This window comes from Alternaria burnsii, assembly GCF_013036055.1.
Source record: "Alternaria burnsii strain CBS107.38 chromosome Unknown 698, whole genome shotgun sequence".
Lineage (NCBI taxonomy): Eukaryota > Fungi > Ascomycota > Dothideomycetes > Pleosporales > Pleosporaceae > Alternaria > Alternaria burnsii.
This window is the reverse complement of record NW_024066111.1, coordinates 1,270,205-1,295,792: the sequence shown is the minus strand read 5'-3', so window position 1 is coordinate 1,295,792 and position 25,588 is coordinate 1,270,205. Positions and strand designations below refer to the sequence as shown.

The window sequence follows — 25,588 nt, the reverse complement described above, 5'->3', positions numbered from 1 at the left end:
GCAGCTGTGGTATCCTCTAAAGCATAGATGTGATGATGGCGACGCCCCAGTTCCTACTTTTGCAAGCCAAGGGGAATCCGCGTAACACAAGAAAGTGTAGACCGTTTTGGTATCATAAACCCAAGAAGATATGTAAAGTGAAAGAAGCCGCCCAAAGTGGGAAGAGTCCAGAAGTAGCCCTAGTGATGAAATCGCCGAAGAACAGTGTGGCCGTGAAGAGAAGCAAGGAAAGATAATACCAAAGAAGGATGCGGTATGATACAGGGTATATGCAAGCAAATGCGAAGACTTCGAAGGGTCGTGTGCGAAATTAGTTCTCCTCCATCAATGCTTCCTGGTCGCCGGTTTCGCGCCACTCGCGCGCACGCTCAGACAGGCGCTTGACGCCTGCAATGCGCTCTGCCCAAAGCGATTCGGATGGCGATCTGAATGTGTACGCGCGCTGTGATGAGATGACACCTATTGCTTGTAGTACTGCTTTGCGCGAATCTCTGCCGAAGACCGCAGGATGGTTGATCCATTCAAGGCTGGACTCAAGTTCTGCGTCAAGAGCATACATAGTCCTCACGTCAATGCCTGCCGCAGGAGTGAACGGGCTATCTGCGTGGGGAGAGGGCGTTCGTGCACGTAAATCGCCACTAGCGCTATGAGTTGTTGGTGACGCGGACCCAGTGCTGCCTGCTGCACTTGATGGTTCGTTACGTCGGTGGCCAGGAGGAGGTAGTGGTGGAAGACCTCCCTTGCCGAGTCCTTTCAGGATACTGCGTGTTTCCTTAAGGAGGTGGTGTGCGCGTTCGTGTTGGCCGCGCGAAACAAGCGTCAATGCGCGTGTAAGCATGTCTGATGTGAGCAACTCCATGCGTCGCTGTACAACATGAGGGTGTGGTGGGATAGGGGGTGTTGGTGGTCTTCCTGTTGGGCTCTTCTTTGGCCCGGAAGGTAGCAGAGTAATGGCCAGCAATGATGGCCGTGGCAGGTGTGAAAGAGATCCTTCTCTTAGGATATCGCCGTACGTGAGGTCTGCCTGGATCAGAGGTACTTCCTCGACGCTGAGCGTGCGTGACTCGTCCTGGTCGAGTGGCCCACCGAGAGCCTCCAGACCAGACACGATCGACTCCCAGGGGTCCTGAGGAAGCTGTTCTGGGGAGCCAGTATCCGGTGCAATGGCTAGTTGGACTAAGATGTCTCGCTTGTCGCCAAAACGCAAGTCGCCCAGTGCTGCTTCAGCGTCACGTCCAGTAGCTCGTTTGGTGATCTGTAGCGCACCACTAATCTTAACGAATTTGGCAGGAGAGCCTTCTGGTAGTCGCAATTTTAGTTTTACATTTTGATGCGAGGTAGTTTGGAGTGAACCAAGGCACCCCGCGGCACACTCGCGAAGCATCATCCAGTCTTTCACGTATGTATACGAAGCTTTGGTTCGCGTAGAAAGTTCAATCATGGTGTCTGGTTTATGTGTAAGCCCAAGACCAAACGAATGAATAGAAACCCTAGATGAGCGTTAGTGGTGATTATGTGTCTGATGTTATTCAAGTGCTTACTTGGCAGCCTCTGCGCGAGAGATGACAAAATCAACGCTCTCGGCATCGGAAGTGGAAGAATCGCTGATAAGCAAGATGCTAGAGAGGGGGTTACTGGACTTGCGCTGCATGAGCAAGTCCATGGCTACGTTTGCTCCATCGACCACGTCGGCACGCAGGCTCTTCTGTCCTACAGGACGTATGGAGTCAAGCACTTTGGGCCAGTCCCTCCAAGCCTTGCCAGTCATGCCAACAATGGGGACACCACCACCGCTGGAGCCGAAAGTAACAAGGCCCATGCGATCGCGCTCACCCAGGTTGTAAACTAAGAAACGTAATGTGTCGCGGAGCAAGTTGATCTTCAAGCCCTGCATCGATGACGAAACTGGAATGACAACGACAATGTCAACAGGCACGTGTATTGAAGCAGACATACGGGGCTCTGTCATACCGCCACGCGAGGCGCTGTATTCGGTAGGTGCTGTCATGGTCGACCTGGCGGCGCCATAGGAAGAGTTGATTGATGAGACCCGCTTAGGCCTACGGTAGTCGTCCTCCTCAGCTCCAGAATTGTCCTGGTCGTACTCTGCCATGCGGTTGCTTGTGGGGAAATCCAAGCGGATGTCCATAAGTGCGCGCCGCCACAACTCCAATTGGCTACGATCCTGGAATTGCAGATGGAAAGCGGGCAGCTCCGCCACAGAGAGGCTAAGGGTTAGGATGAAGTTGTCCGATGAGTGCTCGACCTGGTTGAGATGCTTCTTGATGAGGATAGAACCCTTGAGGGTGCACTTTGTCTTCTTGATCGGGGCTGCACCATCCCATTGTGGTTGCGGCGCGATCTTCTTCTCTTTTACGCAGATCAACATCTCGGAGAAGAGGTAGCACTCGAGCTCTTGCCATGACTGTCGGTCCTTGCCGACGCGAATGTGACCGTGTAGTCGCAGCTTCCCGAAGCGCGAAAAGTCAAGACCGTGCCAATTGTCGACACGGGCATGGAGGTCTTCAGTTATCTCATCCAGCACCTCAGTCGGCTCATATTGAGGTTCAGTAGGCCTGCTCGTGGCGGGCGATTTGCTGCGCTCGTAATCGCTCTCTGCAACGCTTGCAAGTGGAGGTAGCGGCGATGCACGAGGCATGTCATCCAGGTTCGGACGCCATTTCCCCTCGACCACCTCGACGGTGATCAGACACGTCAGGCTTTGTTGCTGCCGCGATCTGCTTAGAGTTGGAAACTCACTTCGGACAGTTACTATTGGCGCAGGAATTGGGCTCTTGAGTAGGCCACGTGGGCTGCTGAGACTGGTCTCCATGGACTGCACGTCATAGTCGTGCCGCCGACCGTCGTGGGTTGGGGCATAGTCGTTGGAAGAAGCGAGTCCCGTCGCTCCAGAATCACTACGTCCATGCGCCCTGGATAGCGACGCGCCCCTATCGGAGCCACGATCACGGCTGTGGCTGCTGTCTCGTTGGCGTGTGTGGGTGGTGGGTGGATAGCGCGCCGACGACGCGTTGCTTCCATTGCGAGAACGACCAGTGGTCATGTGGTCGTCGTGCTGTCGCTCTGACGCCACGGTTTGGTTATCCCATGGTGTTGGCGTGTTGGCCGCGCTCCGGTGACTCTCAGCTGCTTGCGATGGCGACGGCTCATTTTGGACTGACCGCACAATGGTCGACAGTTTCTCTGCGCGCACATCAGCATGGCTAGCCAGCGCTGTCTCGGAGGGCTGCCTACCAAGATCGAGAACGTTTCCACCTCTGCTTGTGTCCAGGCCCAGTGTGGCATCGCACGTGGGGCAATGCTGCGACTCGAACTCGCGAATGTACTCATAGAAGCACGCTTCGTGGGAAACATGACCACATGAGAGTTGCAGTATCCGTTCGCCCCGCAATGTGTACTCCAGATTCTCCTCACAGACACAGCATTCGCTCCCAATGAAGGTCCGGTCTCGTCTCGTCCGGGTTCGCTCGATATCCATTACTCCTGCCATACCCCTGCCGGAGCGAGGAGGGGGTTGTGAACTAAGAGTCGCGTCGGATCGTTGAGTATGCGAGGTGAAGGGCTTCGTCGTATGACTACTGCGCGAATGGGGACGGAGTCCTAGGAAAGACATGAGCGGCCTGAGCTCCAAGACAGGTCACAATGGTAGTAGGGAGAGCAGTACTATCGCTGGAGCCCACGACCGGACTGAATTCGACACTTTTCTTTGCTTTCTTGTCTTGTTTGTGGTACTTGTCGCCCAACAGTCCGAGCTGGTATAGGTTCGTGTGTAGGGTGTCCTTGGGCTGACTGTGGGGTGTGTGAAGACGGCGGCGTCCAGACAAAGAAAGTTCAAAACCGTTCGACATGGAAGGGCCGGGGCTGGAGCAGGGCTCACTTTTGGATCGCCTCAAGCACGTTTCAGCATCGAGAGAGCACACGGAGGATCGTTGAAGAGCCCGCGGGCTGGGTGGACCTTTAGGTTAGAGGCACCAGGTACCGGCAAAGTGCGTTAGCCGGGGTATTGTGCCCGACGCGATTCGAGCCGTGCAACACGGACCTGGCTGGGATGAACTGTGCAGAATTGGAGAATGTGATGCGCCGGCCCGTTAGGATGTGTCCTTGAAATAAAGTAACGCTTCTTTAGGGACTCAAAAGGAGCTGCAGGATATGCCCTGGCTTTTGTCACACCCGGGCTTGCACTACAAGACCGAAAGACTGCAGGCATCCCGTTTACAGGGAAGACCAAGCAGCACCGATGCATGGCTGCAGGCATGTCGCGCGACCCCCTGCACGGGGGCGTGACGGACGCACTTGGTCCCCTGCAACGACCGACCGGAAGGGCATTCGAAAATAGGGAGGCTTGGGAATGACTGCCATGCGCCACCTCGCCTATCATTCGCCAATACTTTACACCGCGATTCAGTCTGCAAAGTGGTCCATGATGGCGGGCCAGAGACCGTTCGCATTGCAAATCCTCAACTTTTGCGTCCGTGAGCACGTCGAACCGAGTAGGGAGGCAGCCCACATACCCGCTTGAGTGTTGGCGAGCTGAGTCGAATCAGGAGAGATCCAGACACTCCACGTCAGGGGAAACACTTATGACAGAAGAGGCTCCTCTTCCCAAATGTGACGACATTGCACCTCCTCCGCAATACTTACTCCTCGTAAAACCTGCATGCTGCCTCTTCCAGATAGGGAACGCGCTAGAAGCTCTGTTTGGACCCATTGAAGAGCGCGCTTTCCACTGGCCCTCCTAAACCACGGTCCACTGTCCAGCGTCACGGATTCAACATTGAGTCAGTCTCTTCCGTTAAAGTTTGGCTGCAACTGGGATGCCTCGGAAACACACCACTTCTAGAAAACTCCCACGAATCCTGCCAGGAGCATTTCACGAAGGGGTGACTTGAGGGAAACAATTTCTCTCCACGTGTAATGCGTGGCTAGTGGACTCCAGTTGCGCAAGCGAGCGTCACACTACCTTCGCACAATAATCTTTGAGGTTTTCTTGGTAACGAAAATGCACCACCATCGCGAACTTGGGTGCATCTTATCTCTTCCACCGGAACCTTGCTTATTGTTCAACGTATCTTTGGAGCTTCACCGAACTTGATACGTTGCTCAAAGACACTCGTGTCGGACGTACGACGCTGTAGGTATAGTGGTCCCTTGGATCTTCCGGCCCCAGGCGGGTATTTGCGCAATCAGCACATGGCACGCACGTGGATGCATCAACGTCATGATGAACTTTCGAGATGCGGGATCTCCAACTACTCAATCAGCAACGTCCATCGCAATATTTTGATCTCCGGATCTACAGTAGGGCGAATCGCATCTCGTGTGTGCAAATATGCAGCACGAAATTGTTGCACCAGATTATCCAGGCTATCCTTTTCTGCAGTCTCCTGCACCCGCAAGATACGCGCATCTTGTGATCGGATTGGATGCACAAATTTTCCGCGGCAGATTGCCATTACGTGTGCTTTGACTGCAGGCACTGTACGAGCTATGCACAATAGCTTTTCATCACTTGTGTTTCCTGTCGCTGTCAGTAACAAAGTCTGCATTACCCTGCATTTTTAGCCGGCAGATGTACGGATTCGCTCAGATCCCGCCACGGCTGAGCGCCGTTCGTACAGCCCATAGTGTAGCCGAGCAAGCGCAGACACAGGCAAAGAAAAGAGAAAAGCCTAGGTATATCAGTCTTCTAATCATACATGGCTACCTTCCACAGCCTTTCCCTTTGACGGCTGTGGTACAGTCGTACTGTACGATGGTTATCAGTAGGTGCGGAAGACGCGAACAGGTGCTGTCACCATTGTGACAGGCGCCTCACTATTCGAACCATTCGGTTGTCTTGCCTCTCCACTCTCCGACTGGTGCTGGTTGCCTGATACCTTGGTTGCCATGTGGCTAAGCGCCTTTCCGAAGCTACTGATGCGGCCTTTGGTCGTACTCACCGCATATCCAAGGTTTTCGCTGCAATCGCGAGCTCCATGTAGGTGATCTGGTCACTACCTCCACTACATTAAAAAGTCGACCTTCTGGAAGTAGCATTAGCTTCGCTTGCTCTGGGTATGAATGACTCTTGGGTGACCTTACTGTTGCTCTGATCCCTATCTCTCGTAGCCGTCGTAGTCCATGGATACCTAACTGTGCCAAGGATATCCTGCTACGAGATACGGTAGCACGACGATCTCCCTCGAGGTTTTGGTTCTCATCTTCCGTTGACCATCGGAGCTATTCTGCCTACAGTCAACGTGTGGTAATGCGACTAATGCAGTGCGCTAGTTTTTGGCGATCTCGAATAGCCTCCCATCTAGTGTGCGCCAGCAAAACCACCACACCACTACGGAAGCCACCTCGTCAAACTCAGGTTTCATGGCCTTTTTTACGCCCAATTCAAGCCACAAGATCTATCAATGGATCCATGACGATCATGTGCGCTCCTTCCCGCCTCTTGTGCTGATATCTTTCCCCACTCCTTCTAGAAGGTCCCCTTTTTTGCGGAAGACTTCCCAGCCATTCATTCAGCATATTCTTACAACTAATTTGTCACAGTACCGAATCATTAACCTGGCGCGGATAACAGCCGTCGAAATTTAGCGATAGAGATGCACATTTTTGCTGGTTGCTTACATTCATTTGGGCGTACATATGTCGTCATACTGAGCCTCAGCGCATAGCACACATACGTCCGACGCGAGGCCCTATTTGGTACTCAAGGGGTTCGAGTGAGTGGCGTAACGCACTGTTAGGACGGCAAGAAACCTTGCTGAAGTATGTGCCACACGTTTTCTGTATGCAATACCGGAAGAACTCCGGTCAGCGACGTACAGGCTGTGACTTGCATTGCCTCGGCGCAGCGCCGCTGATACGCCTGGATACCCTTCCCCAGACCCTCCACCACCCAAGCTAATATTGTCCGCAACAACGACACTATCACCCACTCGTGACAAACCACGGCTCTACCTCAAACGCGATGCTCCCTCATCGATTTCCTTGCGCCTGTAGCTAGATCTTTACCTCTACAGCATATATCAGCTACGACTACACGATACTGACCACTTCAGCAAAGAACGCCTATAGTTCGACTAATGCATCGTCTGGCGTACCCTGCACCGTCAGGTATCTATTGGGTATACCTACTTAAGGGTCTCCCATGTTACCAAGCGGAACGTTTAGCTCGGTATGTGCTGGCGGAACACACTCCGCCTTATTCGCCCATGAATGGTCATTTCGGGTACAAGAATACCACACGTTCGCTCAAAAAGCTCGAGCTACACACTAGGCATAAAGTGACGTATCCTGACACGGCCTCTGAGTTCGTGTCTACGTTTCAGCCTCAGCTGAACAGCGTCAGGAGTTGACTGTACAGTTTGTTTGCTTCAGATTCCTGGGAACCCAACCCTGGAGTAAGGTCCGAGCTCCACGATTGGCAGCCACGTTGTGTGCGCAATCGAGTAGGGTTCAACCTACTGCTACACGGCAACGCTATTCACAGAACATGCGCCGTACATCATCATCACACTTGACGTCCTTGCGTCCGCGAAGCCTTTGGTCTAGTGCCACCTCATACTTGACGCGTTGTGTGACTAGTAAAAGGACAGTGTCCTCGGTTGATGACGTTCCCGCTATACGAGAAGACAATTGATATCCAATTTACACACATAGCACGACAGTCAGACCGACCTTTTCGCTAAACCTTGGTCTGGTCTTTTCTCCGTTACATTTTACTGTACACACGGGAGACACATCGTATATGGCATTGAAGCCGTCCCTGGGCGGCACTGTATATTAAAAATCACTAGCCTCGGTACTTCTCTATCATGTAGAATCCCTGCTTGTCTACGGGATTTCGATGCGCACAAGTAAGGAATGGTAGCTGGAGATGAACGTACGTTAAAGGCCCATGCTTTTAGATGCGTCTCAGAGTGGGCGACTCACGAACCCGATCGCTCTCGAACTCGCGCTGAGCAGACTATTCGAGCACAACCTTTGTGAGAGTCTGCCTCACACAGTCCAGATGTGCTTACAAATAGAATTCATCGAGATGGTACCAGGGACGCATATGTACCCAAGATCGACGGTCAGAAGTGTTTGCGCTAGTCGTCCCATCGACCTAACACACTTTGAATCGTTTGTAGATACCCAAATACAGCGTCATCATCACAGAAACACAGAACCTTTTTACGATCAGAGCATCAAGTGAAGCAAGTTAAGCTTCCACGCGCACCAAAGACCCGAACCACTCGGGTGCTTGCCTTTGGTTCCGAACCTATTCTCGTATCGAAGAGCCGGGAGGAGCCAATAAAGCGCTACTGGTGTCACTCCGGAGAATATCGCGGCTGCATGCAGGGTCTGGCACAGTCGCTGTCTAGACAAAACGAGTGACAACTTTGCATGGACTGTTCTCGGCTGAGCATTAGAACGAAGATCAGATAAGCCGGTGAGGGACTATCGAGTTGGCGACATACTGTTTGAGCAGTCTTGCGACATGAAAGACGATGGCTTATGCGTACATCTAGCTGATCAACCAATACCTGATGGCATCGAAGTTAACAGAAAGTGTTACGTTTACCACAATTGGTCGCTGGAGCAAACCAACATGAAGGGAATGGTGTATATGCTATTCTCAATCACATCTGAATCCTATGGACCATACGCCTCTGACATCCACCAGAGTCGATACTACCCAGTGCCTTCACCCGGTACCTCCACTTCCCGTTAGGCATTGTCCAGGGTCTCGAGTTTCATATCCTCGGCACGTACAGCTCGCAACAGCTGCTTCGTACCATAGCACAGAGCAACAACAAGTGTTAGGCACTACTGAAGACACTTGACAGCCTCGCGAACGGCGGATTAGTAATCTTGAAACACTGTCGAACGTATGGTTGAACTGCCCCCAAATCTCCCCGCATTCGGCATCACACTACCGCCGTGGGTATTCTCCCGATAATGGTAGGTGTAACTGGTACAGTATGGGTTTCACAAATCTCTTTGTCATCTCAGCTCATGCTGTACCGTTTTTTTATTTTCAATTGTCAGCTGTCAGAAGTGCCTCCTCGAACTTTCGATATCAAGGACAGTTTCTATTACAAAGACTTAGACATGGTTCCAGTGTAATGGCTACTCCAACACATGGACGATTTCTGTCCTACCCCAGCGAGCCCAGCGATATTATGACTCAGTAAACCACGCAATCTCTCCACCTCTGCCTCCAAATCCAAACCTGGCCTCTTTCGTCTCTTACTTGAACAAAAGAGAAGAGAGTCAGTCGTGTCTCCACAACCCAAGGCGCGCCGAAACGTCGCCCCGTCCGTCGGAGAAATAACCTTAGTCAAGAACCTAGGAAAGCCGTTGCGCAGCGTTTGCGGCTCCCTCTTGGCCAAGGCCAAGTGAGCCGCATCCGCAGCCGTTAGTAAAGCGACCGTCCGACATGACGACGACTCTTGCCAAGATCAGCAACGTGAGATAACCAGGCTGGTTTTCCCCGAGCAAGGATTGTCAAGTCAGGTATCGTAAGTGGGTTTCGTGGGTGGATATCGTCGAACGGGAGTTGCCATCGCGGTACCTAGGTAACGTTCCGAGGTCCTTTTACATGACTTGTTGTAACGAAGATCCTCATTACCGTCTTAGGTGATGTTTCGTCTATAACTTCTGCCCGGTGATATCACCAAGTTGTTGATCCTTCTGATAAAGTTGTAGGAAAACTTTGCCCATGGTGCTGGGTCGCATATAAGCGGTGGTTGTTCGAGTTCAAAGACTAGAGTGGATGCCTGAGCAGAACCCACAAGTCAAAGCGGTAGTCATACAATACTCATTTCCTCCTGTTCTAACCAACTCCAGAGGCATGCTAGAGATCGCCCTAGGGATGATGCTAGTTGGATATGTACGTTGAAGAGCACGCAATACAGGTATAGGCGAATATTGCCTGTCACGCTGGAGGAAGGGACCAGGTACGGTGCCTACTCGTGGTGTTACATGCTTACGCGCCATACGTACCACTACGACTATACAGAGTATACGAATCCCTCCCCTACAGTAAGCTGAGGTGGAGAGCGATATGCACAGCCACACGTGCTGTAGGTACCATGTCCTCTTGTGCAAAGCCGCCGTTGGCCTCAGTGTTCGGTCACAGAGACATTAGTTGAGCTCGAGGCATCAGGCCATCACAATCAGATATCTGAAGATCGCAATCCACAAGACGTGTTGGGCAAAGGGAAAAGGCTCACCCTTAAAGGGCACGGTGAAGTCTTTTCTCGAGCGCAGGGCGCGCGCTCGTGTTTGTGAGGGGACTGATCAGCAATGGACCCACACGCTAAGCGGCCAAAGCTTGTATGTGCACCGCCTCATAGCCGTGGTGCCCTGCATGTCTTGCGAACCCTGGAGTTTTGAATGTGGCTCAACACTTTTCAGGGGAAGCTTTTCATCATACTCAAGGAGCAGAGCAAAAACACGTGAGAATGTGGATTGAGGATAAGGTATTGGAGTCATTCCTCCGGAGATGCTGACAAATGAGCCAACCGACTCAGGTTGCAAGCATTCGAATCCGTCGTACAAAGACACGCCAAGAAGCTCAAATTGTCCCGTCACTCGTCGCCGTTAACCCTCGGCCGTGTCACCGTCATGATACGTGTATTCATTCAGCACCCGCAACTTCAAACGCTTACTTCTGCATCATCAACTGGACGAACTCGTTGTCTGGTGTGTATTAGCATCCCACTTGTGATGTAGGCGGCTGCAACCTACAGTCGATGCGGCCGTCACCGTCCTGGTCAGCCTCCCGGATCATCTCGTCGACCTCGTCATCGGTCAATTTCTCGCCAATAGAAGTCATGACGTGACGCAGTTCGGCGGCGGAGATGAAACCGTTGTTATCGCGGTCGAAGACCTTGAAGGCTTCCCGGATCTCCTCCTCGGAGTCGGTGTCCTTCATCTTGCGGGCCATCATGGTAAGGAATTCTGCAAAAGTTAGCTGTGGTACTTTGGACTGGTATGGAGGGGCGCACCTGGGAAGTCAATGGTGCCGTTGTTGTCGGCATCGACCTCGTTGATCATGTCCTGGAGCTCAGACTCGCTGGGATTTTGGCCGAGCGAGCGCATGACGGTACCTAGCTCCTTGGTGGTGATTTGGCCATCGCCATCCTTGTCCTACAAGACGACGTCGTCAGCTGCATGTTGGTGATTGCGCAGGCCCCCCAGGGCTCCCAGGCAGCCGCGCGGCATGGCAGAGGATGGGGAGGGCACTTACAAACAGAGAGAAGGCCTCCTTGAACTCGGAGACTTGCTCCTCGGTGAGAGAATCGGCCTGCATGGACCTGTTAGCGATGCGCTCTGGTGCTGGCGGGCAGGCTATCGTGGTGTTTTGCAGGGCGGGGTATGTTTGGGAATGTGCTCGGACGGCGCGGGGCTACACACCATGATTTGTTTGCGTGGTGTCTGGCAGCAAGGGGGAGGGAGGTTGTTGGTCGAGTGCGAATGTTGGGCTGGGCCGGGTTTGAGATATAGCAGAGGCGCAGGTGCGGTGTGAAGGAGATGCCAGTAGTGTTTGCGGCTGGAGAAGATGGGCTGGAGTGGAGCAGGCTGTCAGACGGCCCTATCTAGTGCGGCCCTGCTGTTGGGAAGCTGGCGCTAGCGCCGCCCAGAGCGGGAAGGCGGCTTCAGCTGCACCGCCCAGACACGTCTACCACGCTGCGAATGCGCCTCACTCCAAAGTCGACTATCCACACTCTACTCCGTGTGCCCTGCCATGACCTAGCCCTGTTGACCCTCGCCAGCCCAGCATGTGGCGGGACCGAACCAATCTGTATGCTGCTGCTGCCGCTTCCGACCGCCCTGCCCTTCCCTCGCTGACGTAGCTGCGTAGCTTTATATCCTACCGCCAGTCCTACTCCCACCACCCCCAGAAGAAGACGCGCTATGGCGGCCCAGGCTCCAATGGCTTCGGCGACAGCAGGCGCATGTCCGACGAGCGGCAGGGGCTCATGGCCAGCGGCGCATACGAAGACGACGGCGATGCCGTGATTGAAATGGACCTGCTGCCTCCACGATGGCTGGACATCCAGGACGACATCACCGAACACCTAGCCGAGATAGCCAAGCAAACACGCAAGCTCGACCAGCTACACCAGAAGCACGTGCTGCCGGGCTTCGACGATGAAGACGTCAAAAAGCGGGAAGAGCGCGAGATTGAACACCTCACCCAGGGCATCACACGCCTCTTCCAAAAGTGCCAGCTAGCCATCAAGCGTATAGAGACCATGGTGCGCGAAGCCAAGCAGCAGGGCAATATCAACCAGGGCGAAGAAGTCATGGCACAGAATCTCAAGATCTCCTTGGCTACCCGTGTCGGCGAAGTGAGCGCCATGTTCCGCAAGAAGCAGTCGGCCTACCTGAAGAGTGAGACATGCCCAGTACAAAACATGGGCAGTGCTGATGATTTGTCCAGAACTACGCGACCTCGGCGGCTTTACCTCGCCCTTCCGCTCTGCGACACCCGTGCAGAACCCCTACAACGACCCTGCCCTGCAAGAGTCCGATGCCGATCGCTCCTTCTCGCAATCCACGCTTCTGCAGACAAAGCAACAGCGCATGCGCCATGACCCCAACGAAGCCATCATAGCCCAACGCGAGCGCGAAATTGAAGACATCGCCCAAGGTATCATTGAGCTAGCAAACATCTTTCAGGAGCTACAGACCATGGTCATCGATCAAGGCAGCATGCTGGACCGCATAGATTACAATGTAGAGAACATGTCGCGAGACGTCAAAGAAGCAGACAAGGAACTCAAAGTGGCGTCGGGATATCAAAAGCGAACCATCAAGAGGAAGATTATGCTACTGTTGGCTATCTTGATCGCAGCTGTCTTCATACTGTTATCGCTCAAGCTGAGCAGAAGAGGCGGAAACGATGCGCCGGCCGCTCCACAAGTGCCAGATGTCCCGCCGGCGGCAGCGATAAGAACCAGACGACAATCAACCAGCATGCGCACGAGTCGCGTATGGCACCGAAGAAAACGGCGGTTATGGCAGGGGGTCCAAGACCACCCTTTGACGCTCTAAGGGCCGTTCTTTTAGAAATGGATAAATCATGATTGCTGCCTCGTACCGTCCAGTCTCACTGTGTACCTGCTAACCTTCGATGACTCTCTATCAAACAGGCGGTTCTACACATGTGTCCACGTTCCAAGTACCGTGCTCAGACTCGTCGAACAGTTTCGCTTCTTCAGTGGATGCCCAAAGATTGTGATCGCCGGATCCGTTCAGCAAGTTCAAACTTCATTATGCTTAGTCCAGAGTCAGTGGCGCGTGGCTGTTCAACAAAGACGGCAATTGCCATGTGCCTCGACAGAAACCACGACTGCCTTTGTAGCCCGCATGCGGAAGGCGCAAGGTAGGAACACCATTGCAGTCTTGCTGAACAAAGACTCCATGTTTTGGCAGTCCAAAATTTGTTTGGAGAGGCTGTCTATACATCTCATGCTGCTTTGCGTGTGCTGCTGGGGCTTCTGATGACCTTCATAGTATTTTGGATTCTTCTAGGACACCGGAGCAGTTTACTCCTCATCATGAACCTGAAGAAAAGCAAATTCTGGCCCCCATTTTACATCACGCCCAGGCACCCAGGACATTGGCCCTTGAGCGAGCATGTTACCACACGGATTTGTCGGTATGCAGGCAGACAGGCCAGTGCTATGCTCTATATTGCTCTGTACAAGAACAGAGTAGGCGGCAAAGATGCAAACACAGCCCTGCGAGCTGTGTATTACGAACCATTCACGTACTGGGACTGGCATGGGGTGGATGCTGAAGATGAAAGCGCCTCCAAACACAAGAAACAGCTTGTTTGGGAGCGTCAACGAGGCTTCACAGCTGCCAAAGGTGAAAAGGCTGGATACCCGTATCCTCAAGAAGCATGGCAACGATTCCGACACCTAATCGATAACCATGCAGAGAGACGCCATTGGGTTGCAAAGATGGCAGTGGCGCATTGGATGAATATAGAGGATCTGACGTGGTGAGTCTTCTCTAGTTCGTCTACATCATAAACAACAAAAAGACCTTCGGCTTCCCGCAATCCCAACCGAATTCGTACAACTATGAAGCCGATTGCTGACATTTTTCCAGGATATTCCGAAATCTGCCGTCGCTTGAAGCCCTGGACTTGAGCGACATTGCACTTTTCACAGTCCAGCCATACAAGGGCTATGCAAATGAGCCTCCGTTAACTATGACTGACACATGGGCATACTTTTTTCTTCGTATACCCAGCGTGTGTCCTGTAAGAGAGACGGCGCCTAAACTGAAATGGCTTGGTATTCCAGATTTCCGAGATGTTTCACTTGTCGCTCCACGGATCCTGCTCGATAATTTCCTACCGCTTTGTACGAATCTCCAAACGCTATCTATCCGCGGAAAATACCGGGAAGAAATCCCACCACCGAGCCTTAGTGGACACGAATACGTCTGTGATTTCATCAGGGGCATCAAGATACGTACACCGTCCAGCGTCACGGCTCTTGAACTCCGGCTTTCGATTCCTTTCTTACATCAGCTACTAGTCGCTCTACATGCAGAGGACAGGCTGAACATAGATCAGATAGGTCTCGATCTTGGAGCCTGGGCTCAGACATACCCTCTCAGAAATACTTCCACGGAAATATCAGACAATGATGTCATATCGGCAGCTTCGAAGGCAGCTTCGAAGGCTCGTTTTGATATTTACAAACAACAACACAACAAGCTCCTATCTGCATCATCGAGATGGCTTTTACCAGCGCCAGAAGACATTCCTTACACGTCAGATGTTTCGAGTTCTTCTGGAAGTCCCGCATTCGAGAGGCTCGACGCAAGGCCTACATTTCAGAACGAACCATATAAAGCGAAGGGAGGGTCAGATATCCGCAATTACACGTGTGATCGAAGCAAGCTCGAAAGCCGGAAGAAATGTGGAAACAAAGACGAGAACCACCACAAAGAACTACTCGGTAGCCTTGAAAGGACACATGTAAATTCTTTGCCATCCATGTTGGTGAAGCTGCATGACGCGGGTCGAATTGCTGCATCTCAGGACTACAGTCTATATTCACTGAACCCTGAATGGCAGGTCAATAGCACGATTCCCCTACATCCCTTCACCATGATCCAGAAGTACCAACCTGTCCCTACACTATCTATGGACCAGGGTCGGGACTACAAACAGCTGACAACAGATCGACTCAAAGAAGCATACACTTGGTTGAACGCGACTTTTGCATGGCGGCCAATCTTCGACTGGGACTACTTTGTAAGTTCCGGTATGGAAAGTGCGAAGGAAAACCTGGACGTTGCATTCTCCAGCTTGGAACAACAATACAAACTTGGCAACACAACTAGGAGTACGAATGAGGTACTCTTAGGTGAGGTTTCTAGGCAATTACAGATCATGCGAGACGCCGGCATACCAATCCATCTTCTCATGGGCCGTCGCAACCCTGATGAGTCCAGCCTGTACTGGGGCTGGCCTTACAACTCAGATGCATGGGAGAAATCGCTTCAAGCGCCGCCCGATGCTGGTTTGGGAACAATAGCAGCTCACATCGATACCTTGAGTATTTTCTACGACCTACGCAATCCTCTGGACGAGCGGCGATTGGAAGAGATTGATAAAAGGCAACCGTATCGACGACCCGAAGCATATTGTCCTCGCCCAAACGGCCCTTGGCACCTTACTAAGAATAGCCCATTCAAGAAGCAATGGCAAGATCGGCCATCGCGATTATCGAAGCGCAATACCCAGAAGACGGCGAACAAAAAGATTATCGGAAAGAAAACTCGCGTCCCGCTGGCCAACAACCTCGACTCATGTCCTCCGGCCGGGGAGTTCGCTGATGAACACTTTTACGATGACCCCGAGACGGACAGATCCATACCAGAGACCTTGCACCAGGTCGCCCGTCGTGCTGCATTTGAGCGAGAAGCCGTTGGTTGGCACCGATTCTGGACCGAATATGCACCTCAAATGACGAACTTGAAGGAACTACGGTTGCGAATGCCTCAGAACTTCGATAGTGTGGGTAGTTGGAGTCTCCGCCAACTTCTGAACCCAAAAGAGACCTGGGTAATGTTTGGTTATGCGGACGAGCGGGGCCATATGCAGACACAAGAAGATCTCCTGCATCACGTCGCGGGTGACTTCAAGCTGCACATGCATGCAGCACAAGAAAAAATATGGCCTGGCGGCCGCTTTGTACGACGCAGTTGGATTCTATGGACACCTGAGCCTACAGGCACTGCTGAACTTGCTTTGCATAGAGGTACAAATGAGGCGAGATGTCCAACATCGCATCCATCTTCGAGCAACAAAACTACTGACCTATACAAAACACACAAGCTGGCAGGAGATAAGCGCGAAAAAGAACAGCTTCAAAAGGCCATCAAGCAAGCACGAGAAACAGCGCGAAAAGAAGAAGAACTTGAGGCTTCACTTCTACTCTCCTCATCAGAAGATCTTGTTAGAGATCCTCCAGCAGTGACACCGAGGCCAGAAGACATTGAAAGAAGGCTGACAGGAATCTACGGTCGCCACATTCGTGGTGTTGCCCAGAGAACCTGGCGCGCTGAAATGCGAGGTCACGCCGAACAGCTGAATGAGGATGTGTACGGAAGAGACGAAACTGTTCATAGTCTTCGTCGAGTGGGCGCCGTATCACAAGTCGAAGACGCTACGATTGCACGAGACATACTGCGGGATACTCGAGATCTTCTGCTAAAACGCATGCATGACTTCCGTCCAGAAGACATCTTTGTACCATGTGATCGCACAGAACATACGAACGGCTTGAAGCTTGTGAAGCACATGACCGACTATGCTGCCGAAGAGCGTAAACGGCGAGGAGAGCCAGTGCAAGAGGACGCACATCGGACAGAGAAGCCGACTTCGAAATTTGCGTCTACAAACACGAGACCTGGTGCCCTTCCACACGGTACACAGCAGTCGCAGACAAGTCCTGTTGAGAACAGCTCAGAAAAATCTAGTTCGGAATCCACGAGCTCGGATGAGGACGATCCTCGGCCGACGAGATTCACTCCTGCAATGCAAACTAAACGGATCACAGCAACTCAGACTATCACAGCTCAGCAGGGCTTCGAAGCTATCTATACAACGCGAAAGCTCAAGCTAACTCAGCAGTCAGCCAGTGATATTGCTACTGGGCAAAATGAGAGAATTCCCAAGTTTGAGAGGAAACCCAACAAGGGATCGAGTGAGAGCGATCAAGCCGCACACCAGACATCTGAACACGTTGGCTTCGCACAGAGCACAGTAAAAGGAAGGACTACAGAAGAAAAAGGAAGGCCTGAAGAGCAAGCTACTGAAAAGAAGAGGCTCATTGAAGTGAAAAAAGCTGCCATCGCAACAGCAGAGGCGGAGAAGGAGGCCAGGATTGCTGCTGAGAATAAGGTTGTCCAAGAAAAGAAGAAGAGAGATGAAGCAAAGAGTCAGAATGCTGAAATCAGGAGGCAGGTAGAAGAGGTTGGAGCGGCTGCTAAGAACATAGCCGCTGACGAGAAGGCCACGAAAGAAGAAGCCAAACAGAAGGCAGAACATGTGAAGAAACAAGCTGCTGCGGAAAAGAAAGAACTAATGAAGCAGGCGGATGCAGAGAGGAAGAAGGTGAAAGATGCCATAGCTGCCGAGAAGAAGAGAACCGTTGACAATGAGGCTGCGAGAAAGGAAGCTGAACAAAAAGCTGCCGATGAGATCGCAGAAACTACCGAGATAGCAGCTGTCAAAGCTAAAGAAGCTGCAGCGACTATCAAGGCCGCCAAAAACGAAGAGACTCCTGATATCGTCCCAACGATCGAAGGAATTCTTCCAGGCAAGCTGACTGAGAAACCGACCAAGTCGCAGAAGACTCCCAAGGAAAAATCACCAAAGATTCTGGAAGGTACTAAACGTAAACAGCCTTCTCCTGATCAATTTGACGATGACACTGTCGATGAAAGAAAACCTGTCAAGAAACCTCGTCCTAACAAAGGAGCATCAACAACGTCCACACCTATTAGACGTAGCGCGCGACTTCGCACACAGACACCAACGAAAACACCTACACCGCAATTTGAGTTCCCATCGGATGTTAGTGTCACCGAGAACAGTGAACATGCTATTGAGGACGATGATAAGAGAAAGAAAGGCAAGAAGGGGAAGAAGGATGTAGATGACTATAAGCCACATGGTAGTACGAAGAAGAGGACTTCGACGAAGGTTGCAAAGGCAGCACGGGAGAAAGCGATGGGTAGCAAAGCAGTAACGCTGGCTAAGGGGAGAAAGAGAGGTGCTGATGAAGAAGAGGAAGAAATCGAGGAGATTGTGAAAAAGAAGCCGATCCAGAAGTCGCTCAAGACGCCAGCCAAAAAGAAGGTGAAGAAGGCCGATGAGGATGGCAGCGAGTTATAGGGATGAATCTTTCATCAACGTTTCCCCATTGACGTCCCCGTAGCTTCAGCCGCTACAAGTTTTTTTGTTCTTGGAAAATCTATCAAACACTATCTGTGCGGTGACTTTCATTTAGCACTCAAATACGGTGAGTACGCATGAGGACGCAGAGGTGATAGAAGAAAAAAGTGATTGAATCGTCCCTCTGAATCTTCGAAGCAACCAAGGCCAGAGAGAGAGTTTTAGCGGAGATTTCGCTGACCTGGAAGAGGCTGGGGCGAAGACATAAATGATATGCGTGAACATGCGGTCACGAATTTAGGTCTCGCGGTACAGAATAGAACAGATTAGCAACGAGTGTTACCGAATCGTAAACTTTTACAATCATCTGTTTGATCACACAGCTGTAATATGTTCAAAGCTACAAATGATAGTCAAAGTTTCTTGTACAAGAATGAGGTCTTTGTATGTAACGTTCCCAACCAACCAAAAGCAGCAGCTCCGCCAGCTCAGCCGCATGATCCCCTCACCACTCACCAGGCTGAAGTCTTCTCTAGTCAGTCTTGAATATCTCTCATTATCTCGCAATTAGTCGGACAGCGTTGCAATCATTAGTGAAGGCTCACGCACACACATCATTTGATCCCAGCCACTTGCGACTACTAGTATCAAACATGAACGCAACGATGGCAGCTACACAACCGCTTCTCGACTGGATCGCAGCACATCCCTACCAAACAGTGTTCCACGTCGTCAACGGTGTCGTACTTCTTACGCCTGCAGCCGCTACTGTACCTTTCTTCAACGCGCTTGGATTAAGTGCGGGCGGGCCCGTCGCGGGTAAGTCCCTGCCTACTAAGTACACAGAGGCTCACACTGTATTCGATACTGATGATGTCGCAGGCTCAGCAGCAACTTCCATCATGAGCTTCTTCGGCTATGTACCCGCCGGTGGCATCTACGCGACGGCTCAAAGTGCAGCGATGGGCGGATATGGCGCGAGTATTGCCGCCGGAGCAGCACAGGCAGGTGCGATGATGAGTTCTGGAGCTGCATGGCTGTTCGGGCGCAACGGCACTGGGGTCTAGGCATCCATATATCAGAATGGATGACCCAGCATTGAAGTAGCACGACGTGGAGCAGATATGGTATGCGTTGCGAGAAGAGGAAGTAGGTGACTAATGACGTGTTACCTCGGCTCGGTTGCTCCTTCACGCCAAGGTCGTAGACTCGACTTGTATGATCAAACATGCCTATCATATAGAACGCCTTACGCCATCCTTTGCCTTGCCTATATTATATAAACTCTGATGCAGAAGAGGTGTTGGCCTGCTGATCTCACTACTTGAAGTCAACATACAGAAATGGAGCCAGCAACCTCCCCACCAGCAGCAGATATCGCAAAACCACTATCCAATTTCCAAAAGATAGGCCACAACACATACCTCTGGACCTCGCCGCCATACTTGACTCAGCCTGAAGATCAAACACCACTCATCCTCCTCTTCGCCTGGAACGCCGCGGCTGCAAAGCACATTGCCAAATATACAGTCACCTACCAAGAGTTTTTCCCGACATCCCGCATCTTACTAGTACGATGCTTCACTCAAGACATGTTCCGCAGCGCCTCTTCCTATAGCTCTTTACTCCAGCCAGCAATAGAGCTTGTAGCCGAACACATCACTGCAGGAGACGAAGTCCTCGTCCACAGCTTTTCAAACGGCGGCGGAAATCAAGTCAATGAGTTTGCGAAGGCTTGGAAGAAGAAGTATGGTACAGTACTGCCGATGCGAGCACAGATTCTCGATTCTAGTCCGACAAAAGGTCCGTGGATGAAGAGCCACGCAGCGATATCTGCGTCTCTTCCCAAAAGTATGTTTTGGGTTTGGTTTGGTGGGGCACTGGTACATCTCTTGCTTGTTTGTACATTCATTGCCGATAAGTTGATGGGAAGGGAGCATAAAATGGTGGTTTTGTGTCGGCAGCTGAATGACGAGTCGGTGTTTGATACGAAGGTGCCACGTGTGTATCTATATAGCAAGGCGGATCAGATGGTGGGTTTCGAGGAGGCAGAAGAACATGCTGATATCGCCAAGGCAAAGGGGTGGGATGTGACAAAGGTTCAGTTTGAGAAGAGTCCGCATTGTGGGCACATAAGAGAGGACCAAAGAAAATATTGGACGGCGGTTGTTGTAGCTTGGACGAAGGGGCCAAGGGACAAGTAGAGCCACTGGCTAGTAGGGATACCAGTGTAATGTAATGTTCATGCTGAGATGGCAGTATCTCGAGCGTGAACAGATGCATTGCATGTCCGTATATCTATAATCTAGCTGCCACCAGCGAGAGGTAAATGTTCCATAACAGACCACAGAAACTGAGGAAGACAATGCGGCGCTCGACGGGGACAAAGGTCGTGCTGAAGAAGTTGGCAATCGGCCAGACTTTGTATGAATCGAAGATGAGACCAAAAAGCTCCTATCTCATGTATTAGTCATGTACATGGAGACGCTTCATTGGAGGGGCGTACTTACATTTCTGAAGTCTTGTACAATCAATGCCACAGTCTTGCCCTTCATGAGACCGATCAAGATCAAGAACATGGACTGATTCAGCAGGGCGCCCATGGTAATACACTGCTTGTTGTCAGCCCTTGCCCACGATCGAAAGTGAAGAGTGAGCCACGTACGTCTGTGAACCATTTCCTAAAGATATTCCACCAATTCCTTACTCTGACCTCTTCTTCCACTATGCTTTTTCCATCCCCATCCTCTCTCAGCATTATGCCCTTCTCCTCTTCACCTTCCCCTACAGCCCTAGTCTGCCTAACCGTCTTCCAGCCCGGAAATGCGCGTTCGAGCCAATTCTGCCAATGGTAGTTGATGGGTGCGGTGAGTACGACCATGATGGCGAACTGGGTGAAGAGAACACGGTCGAAGACGAATGGCTTTGATTCGTTCCATGCTTTGAGGCGTTGTGCAATAATGTTGCTGCACGAGTCTATAGCGAGGGCGGAGAGACAAGCTACAGCGATCGGGGGTAGCTTCATGATTGCGAGGAAGGTGGGAGAGAATGGGCGGGATGGTGAGAACGTTGAGGATTGGTTGCAGGACCGATTGTGAGATGCGGATCAGCGAGGCCAAGTAAGCATCGGATTACGCGCGTGTTTCGACGAGGAGCGGCGCTCAGGCAGGTCAGCGTAGAGCAACGGTCGTTGAGGTGGAAGAGGACAAAAGCAAATCAGGACGCGGCACTGCAATCTGCTATCGCTGCGCCGTTGAAATGCGACTCCACATTTGTTGGTGTTGCTATTGCGCGTCCGTTCGGTGCATCTGAGCCCGAATCAGATGGTGGCTTGAAGAGTGGCGCAACTGACTCGGCAGTTTTCCGTTCTCCCATAGGTACCAAAACTCATTCTTGACCTTCCACTACTCACCAAGCTCTTCACTATCCTGCTAGACAGATACTGAGATGTAGTCCCATTGATATGAGACTGTGCATGTGCTGCGGAGCTGTTGTAGCTGTTCGTCGAGCTCGCTGCGGACCGCAATCTAAACAACCTCGGAAACAAAGAAACCATGAACGTCCAATACTCATACTGACGTTTAACCTATCGGAAGAGCAAGGAGTTCGCAGTCATACTCGTACAAAATAAAACGAGATGCACACAAGTCGTAGGCCTCTTTCTAAACAGGAAGGCGCATATCGTAATGTCAGTCCAAATTCCCAATAGACAGACGTTGGCTCGTGGTGATCCCAGATCCAGGGTTAGCGTCTGCTCAACTTCATTCTGATGTTTTGGAAAATCGATCCGATTGCAATCGAGTTGCAGCCTCCATCATGTTTAACGCAAGACAAAGGCCCTTAAACAATATGTGGATAAAAACAGACACGTGGGATCTTGTCCATCAGCCTGTTCTTCTGGGTATCTTCTTCGCCCAAACCTCTGGACGCTGTCTATTTCCTTGGCAGCTACAGTCCTTCAGAATTGTCTATTGAATATTCATATCAATATCTTCTCTCTCATTCTGGTCTCTGTTAGTTGTTGACCGGCCCGAACCATACATGCAGGCCAGCCAAATTCTGCTTAACTCCATTGACGATGACATAGCATGCGCTAGACATCATCATTGCTCAGATAACGTCACCGTACAACCAGTTCCCCATAAACACACCAAACAGATTCTGTAGCTGCCATCGAAAAAGCATAATGTGGGGGCCAATCTCTGTACGTTGGCTGGAGATCTACCGAGGCTCAGTAATCGACTGTGGGTGGGCAGTATCGGCGAACATGTTGCGCCAGCGGACAACTATATTGTAAACTCTCTTCTCGTCAATTGGGCTACAAGACGCCACTTGTAACTCATCTTGTTTGTACATTACACACCAAAAGAAACCACATCAATAATCACCATTATCATGTCAAATCAAGCAGCGTGGATCCCAGAAGCGAAGGGCCAGCTTCAGGTCAAGGAAGCTCCCATGCCAAAGGCGGGCAAGGGCGAGGTTGTGATTAAGAACCACGCAGTTGCTGTCAACCCCGTGGATTGTGAGTATCTGCACATGTGCGGTTCGTTCAATTGTGCTGATTGCGCAGGGAAAATCCAGGACTATGGAATCTTCCTGCAAAAGTACCCCAACATCTGTGGTACTGACGTCGCTGGCGAGGTTCACGAAGTCGGTGAGGGTGTTACACATGTCCAGAAAGGCGACCGCGTACTAGGGTTTGTCTTCAGTCTCATGAGCTCCAGCGAGAGAGTATACTGACAGCATGGTGCAGACATGCATTTTCCCTCGTTACCAACGACCCTGCGCACGGCGGATTTCAGCTCTACACTGCCTGCAACGCACTCGTCGTATCCAAGATTCCATCTGACATGAGCTTCGCGTCAGGCTCAGTCCTGCCTCTTGCCATTTCAACTGCAGCCGCCTGTCTCTATAAGAAGGAGACGCTCGGGCTGCCGCTGCCATCCTCCAATCCCTCATCTACAGGCAAATCAGTATTGGTATGGGGCGGCTCGAGCAGCGTGGGTGCGACGGCGATTCAGTTAGCGGCTGCATCTGGCGTGAAGGTTGTCAGTGTGGCAAGCAAGCACAACCTGGAGAAACTCAAGGGCCTTGGCGCAACAGCGGCCTTTGACTACAAGGACCCCAAGGTTGCCCACGACATCATGGCCGCTCTCCAAGGCACAGAATTCGCGGGTATTTGCGACGCCATCGGTACGCCAGATGCCGCGGCTGCCTGGACACCAGTATACGAGAAGCTCGGTGGACGCTACGGCTCCGTCTTGCCCGATGCGGAGGGTCTCCCCAAGGGCATCGAGGGCGCCAGTGTCTTCGCTCCAACTGTAGCGCTGGCTGACAAGTACATTGGCGATGTTGTCTGGGCGCAGTGGGTACCAGAGGCGCTAGAGAAGGGCACGCTGAAGGCTGTTCCAGAACCACTGGTGGTTGGAAAGGGACTGGATGCGGTAGCGGAGGGCTACAAGAAGCAGAAGGAGGGTGTCAGCTTCCGCAAAGTCGTCATCGAATTGTAAGCCTCGCGGACAGGACAACCTGCTAGCCTAAAGAACGAACATGGTATCAACTCAGGTCGAACATGATCATAAGCGCAGTCCCATGTGATATCACTCGAATAAATCTTCTGGAAACTTCGCCAATTATTACGAGCACATACCTTGGTACTTGACCATCAGGGGAGCTGTTCGCAGCCTCGGCGAAAGGTACTGCCGAACGGGCCCACTTTAAAGTTTTTAGCTTCCTGCACCTCTTCTTCAGTTCGCATTCTTCCTCTTCTCAAGTTGCCAGCATATAAAGTGCTGGCCGATCCGTCGCCTCTTTACTGACAACAGTATCCTCGTGTTATTCAGTCGTTCCTGTAAGTACTACCACACATTTTCACACCCTTACCCTCCCCCGCACTATGATGAAAAACGTTCCACATTCGCAGTTTCCACGCTAGCCATCAATCGAACCTACTTTAGATGGTCAATGAGCGCGAATACCTTCCTTGGATGTCTGATTTGCTTTCCATCTCTACATTACAGTTACGATGCCTTTTCACGAGCTTTCGCTGACTTCCAAAAGACATTTTAGTCCCCGAACATAGCCCGCTTGTATGCTGCTACGGACAAGGACCTAGGCAACTCAGTATGTTGACCACCAGGTTCTGGTCACCAGGCATTGGCAAAGACGTAGTTGAAGTCGGAGTTTTGACTAGTTCATTCAATACTCATATACAATTAGCACCAATAATACCTCTGCTCTGCCTCTCCAATTCAACATTGTCCATCATGCTACTGCGCCTCGTCTTTCTTGTCATCTCTGGTTCTATCTTTGCACGGGTATAACATCTGCTTCGCACTCCGGTGTCGATCGTTTAAAGCATAAAGAAGGTGAAGAGACCGGTCATACCAGCGAACATGGCGCTGCCAGCGAGATGAGATGCAGCGCCTGTCGCTGCTGGAGAAGAAGATGATGATGACCCAGATGTGGAGGTGCCGTTCTCAGACAGGTTGCCGCCAGAGCCGGCGGTCGATGTAGGAGACACATTCTCGGTGGCCTTCTCAGAGGCGTTCTTGAAAGCCTCGATAGTGTTGGGACCGGAAGCCCTAAACAATGTCAGTCAAAGCAGGCGTTCTTAGAACTCGTGAGGACTTACGGTGGGTTGATAACACCAACCATGCCATTTTGGCAGTGCTTGCCCTGTGTGCAGTAGAACCAGACAGGTGCCGAGGCGTTCTTGACCTCGTATGTAAAGGTTGTAGGCGCAACAGCCTCCATGTCGGTCGTTGGGACGAAGCCACTCCAGAAGCCATTCTGCATGGGCTGGCAAGGGTTGGCAAAGGTAGCCTGGGCGACGGAGTGGTTCTTGGGCCAGAACGAGAAGGTGACAGTGTCGCCCTCAGCGGCCTTGAGGCTGTCTGGCTTAAAGACAAGATCACCGGCCTTGGTACCGACAAGGACCTTGTGGTCCGCTGCAAAGGCAGCGCTGGCCATGGCCGAAGCAGCGAAGATGGTGGAGAAATGCATTATGATTGGTTTGGTTGGAAAAGAGACTAGCTCGTTTTGGTAATTAAGATAATGCGGGAAGAAACAAAGGGATGTCTTGGTGTGTAATTGGTAGTGAGAAGTGAAGAACGTGGACCTGCCTGCCGAACAAAGGTGAGCACA

The 25,588-nt window shown here is 51.6% G+C and overlaps 7 protein-coding genes across 7 annotated transcripts; 3 read left to right on the top strand and 4 right to left on the bottom strand.

The window, feature by feature from the left end:
- Positions 1-310: 310 nt before the first annotated feature.
- GT037_004601 (von willebrand and ring finger domain-containing protein) lies at positions 311-3,634 on the bottom strand (the record flags this gene model as incomplete). The annotated part of the gene is made up of 3 exons (XM_038929648.1): positions 311-1,490; positions 1,542-3,204; positions 3,256-3,634. 3 exons carry the CDS (start codon positions 3,632-3,634, stop codon positions 311-313), a joined length of 3,222 nt encoding a protein of 1,073 aa, XP_038787920.1.
- Positions 3,635-10,669: 7,035 nt separating this feature from the next.
- Positions 10,670-11,317, bottom strand: GT037_004600 (calmodulin; the record flags this gene model as incomplete). The annotated part of the gene is made up of 4 exons (XM_038929647.1): positions 10,670-10,704; positions 10,753-10,965; positions 11,013-11,154; positions 11,255-11,317. The coding sequence occupies 4 exons, from the start codon at positions 11,315-11,317 to the stop codon at positions 10,670-10,672; spliced, it is 453 nt and encodes a 150-aa protein (XP_038787919.1).
- Positions 11,318-11,786: 469 nt separating this feature from the next.
- Positions 11,787-13,065, top strand: GT037_004599 (t-snare affecting a late golgi compartment protein 2; the record flags this gene model as incomplete). Its single annotated transcript, XM_038929646.1, has 3 exons — positions 11,787-11,809; positions 11,870-12,402; positions 12,452-13,065. 3 exons carry the CDS (start codon positions 11,787-11,789, stop codon positions 13,063-13,065), a joined length of 1,170 nt encoding a protein of 389 aa, XP_038787918.1.
- A 506-nt stretch (positions 13,066-13,571) lies between these two features.
- GT037_004598 (uncharacterized protein) lies at positions 13,572-20,643 on the top strand (the record flags this gene model as incomplete). Its single annotated transcript, XM_038929645.1, has 5 exons — positions 13,572-14,020; positions 14,131-18,403; positions 18,976-19,258; positions 19,322-19,478; positions 19,770-20,643. 5 exons carry the CDS (start codon positions 13,572-13,574, stop codon positions 20,641-20,643), a joined length of 6,036 nt encoding a protein of 2,011 aa, XP_038787917.1.
- A 94-nt stretch (positions 20,644-20,737) lies between these two features.
- On the bottom strand, positions 20,738-21,464 carry GT037_004597 (uncharacterized protein; the record flags this gene model as incomplete). The annotated part of the gene is made up of 3 exons (XM_038929644.1): positions 20,738-20,893; positions 20,950-21,051; positions 21,105-21,464. 3 exons carry the CDS (start codon positions 21,462-21,464, stop codon positions 20,738-20,740), a joined length of 618 nt encoding a protein of 205 aa, XP_038787916.1.
- A 1,370-nt stretch (positions 21,465-22,834) lies between these two features.
- GT037_004596 (zinc-binding oxidoreductase) lies at positions 22,835-23,952 on the top strand (the record flags this gene model as incomplete). The annotated part of the gene is made up of 3 exons (XM_038929643.1): positions 22,835-22,964; positions 23,013-23,139; positions 23,196-23,952. 3 exons carry the CDS (start codon positions 22,835-22,837, stop codon positions 23,950-23,952), a joined length of 1,014 nt encoding a protein of 337 aa, XP_038787915.1.
- Positions 23,953-24,794: 842 nt separating this feature from the next.
- Positions 24,795-25,447, bottom strand: GT037_004595 (uncharacterized protein; the record flags this gene model as incomplete). Its single annotated transcript, XM_038929642.1, has 2 exons — positions 24,795-25,026; positions 25,077-25,447. 2 exons carry the CDS (start codon positions 25,445-25,447, stop codon positions 24,795-24,797), a joined length of 603 nt encoding a protein of 200 aa, XP_038787914.1.
- Between the last annotated feature and the right edge of the window lie 141 nt (positions 25,448-25,588).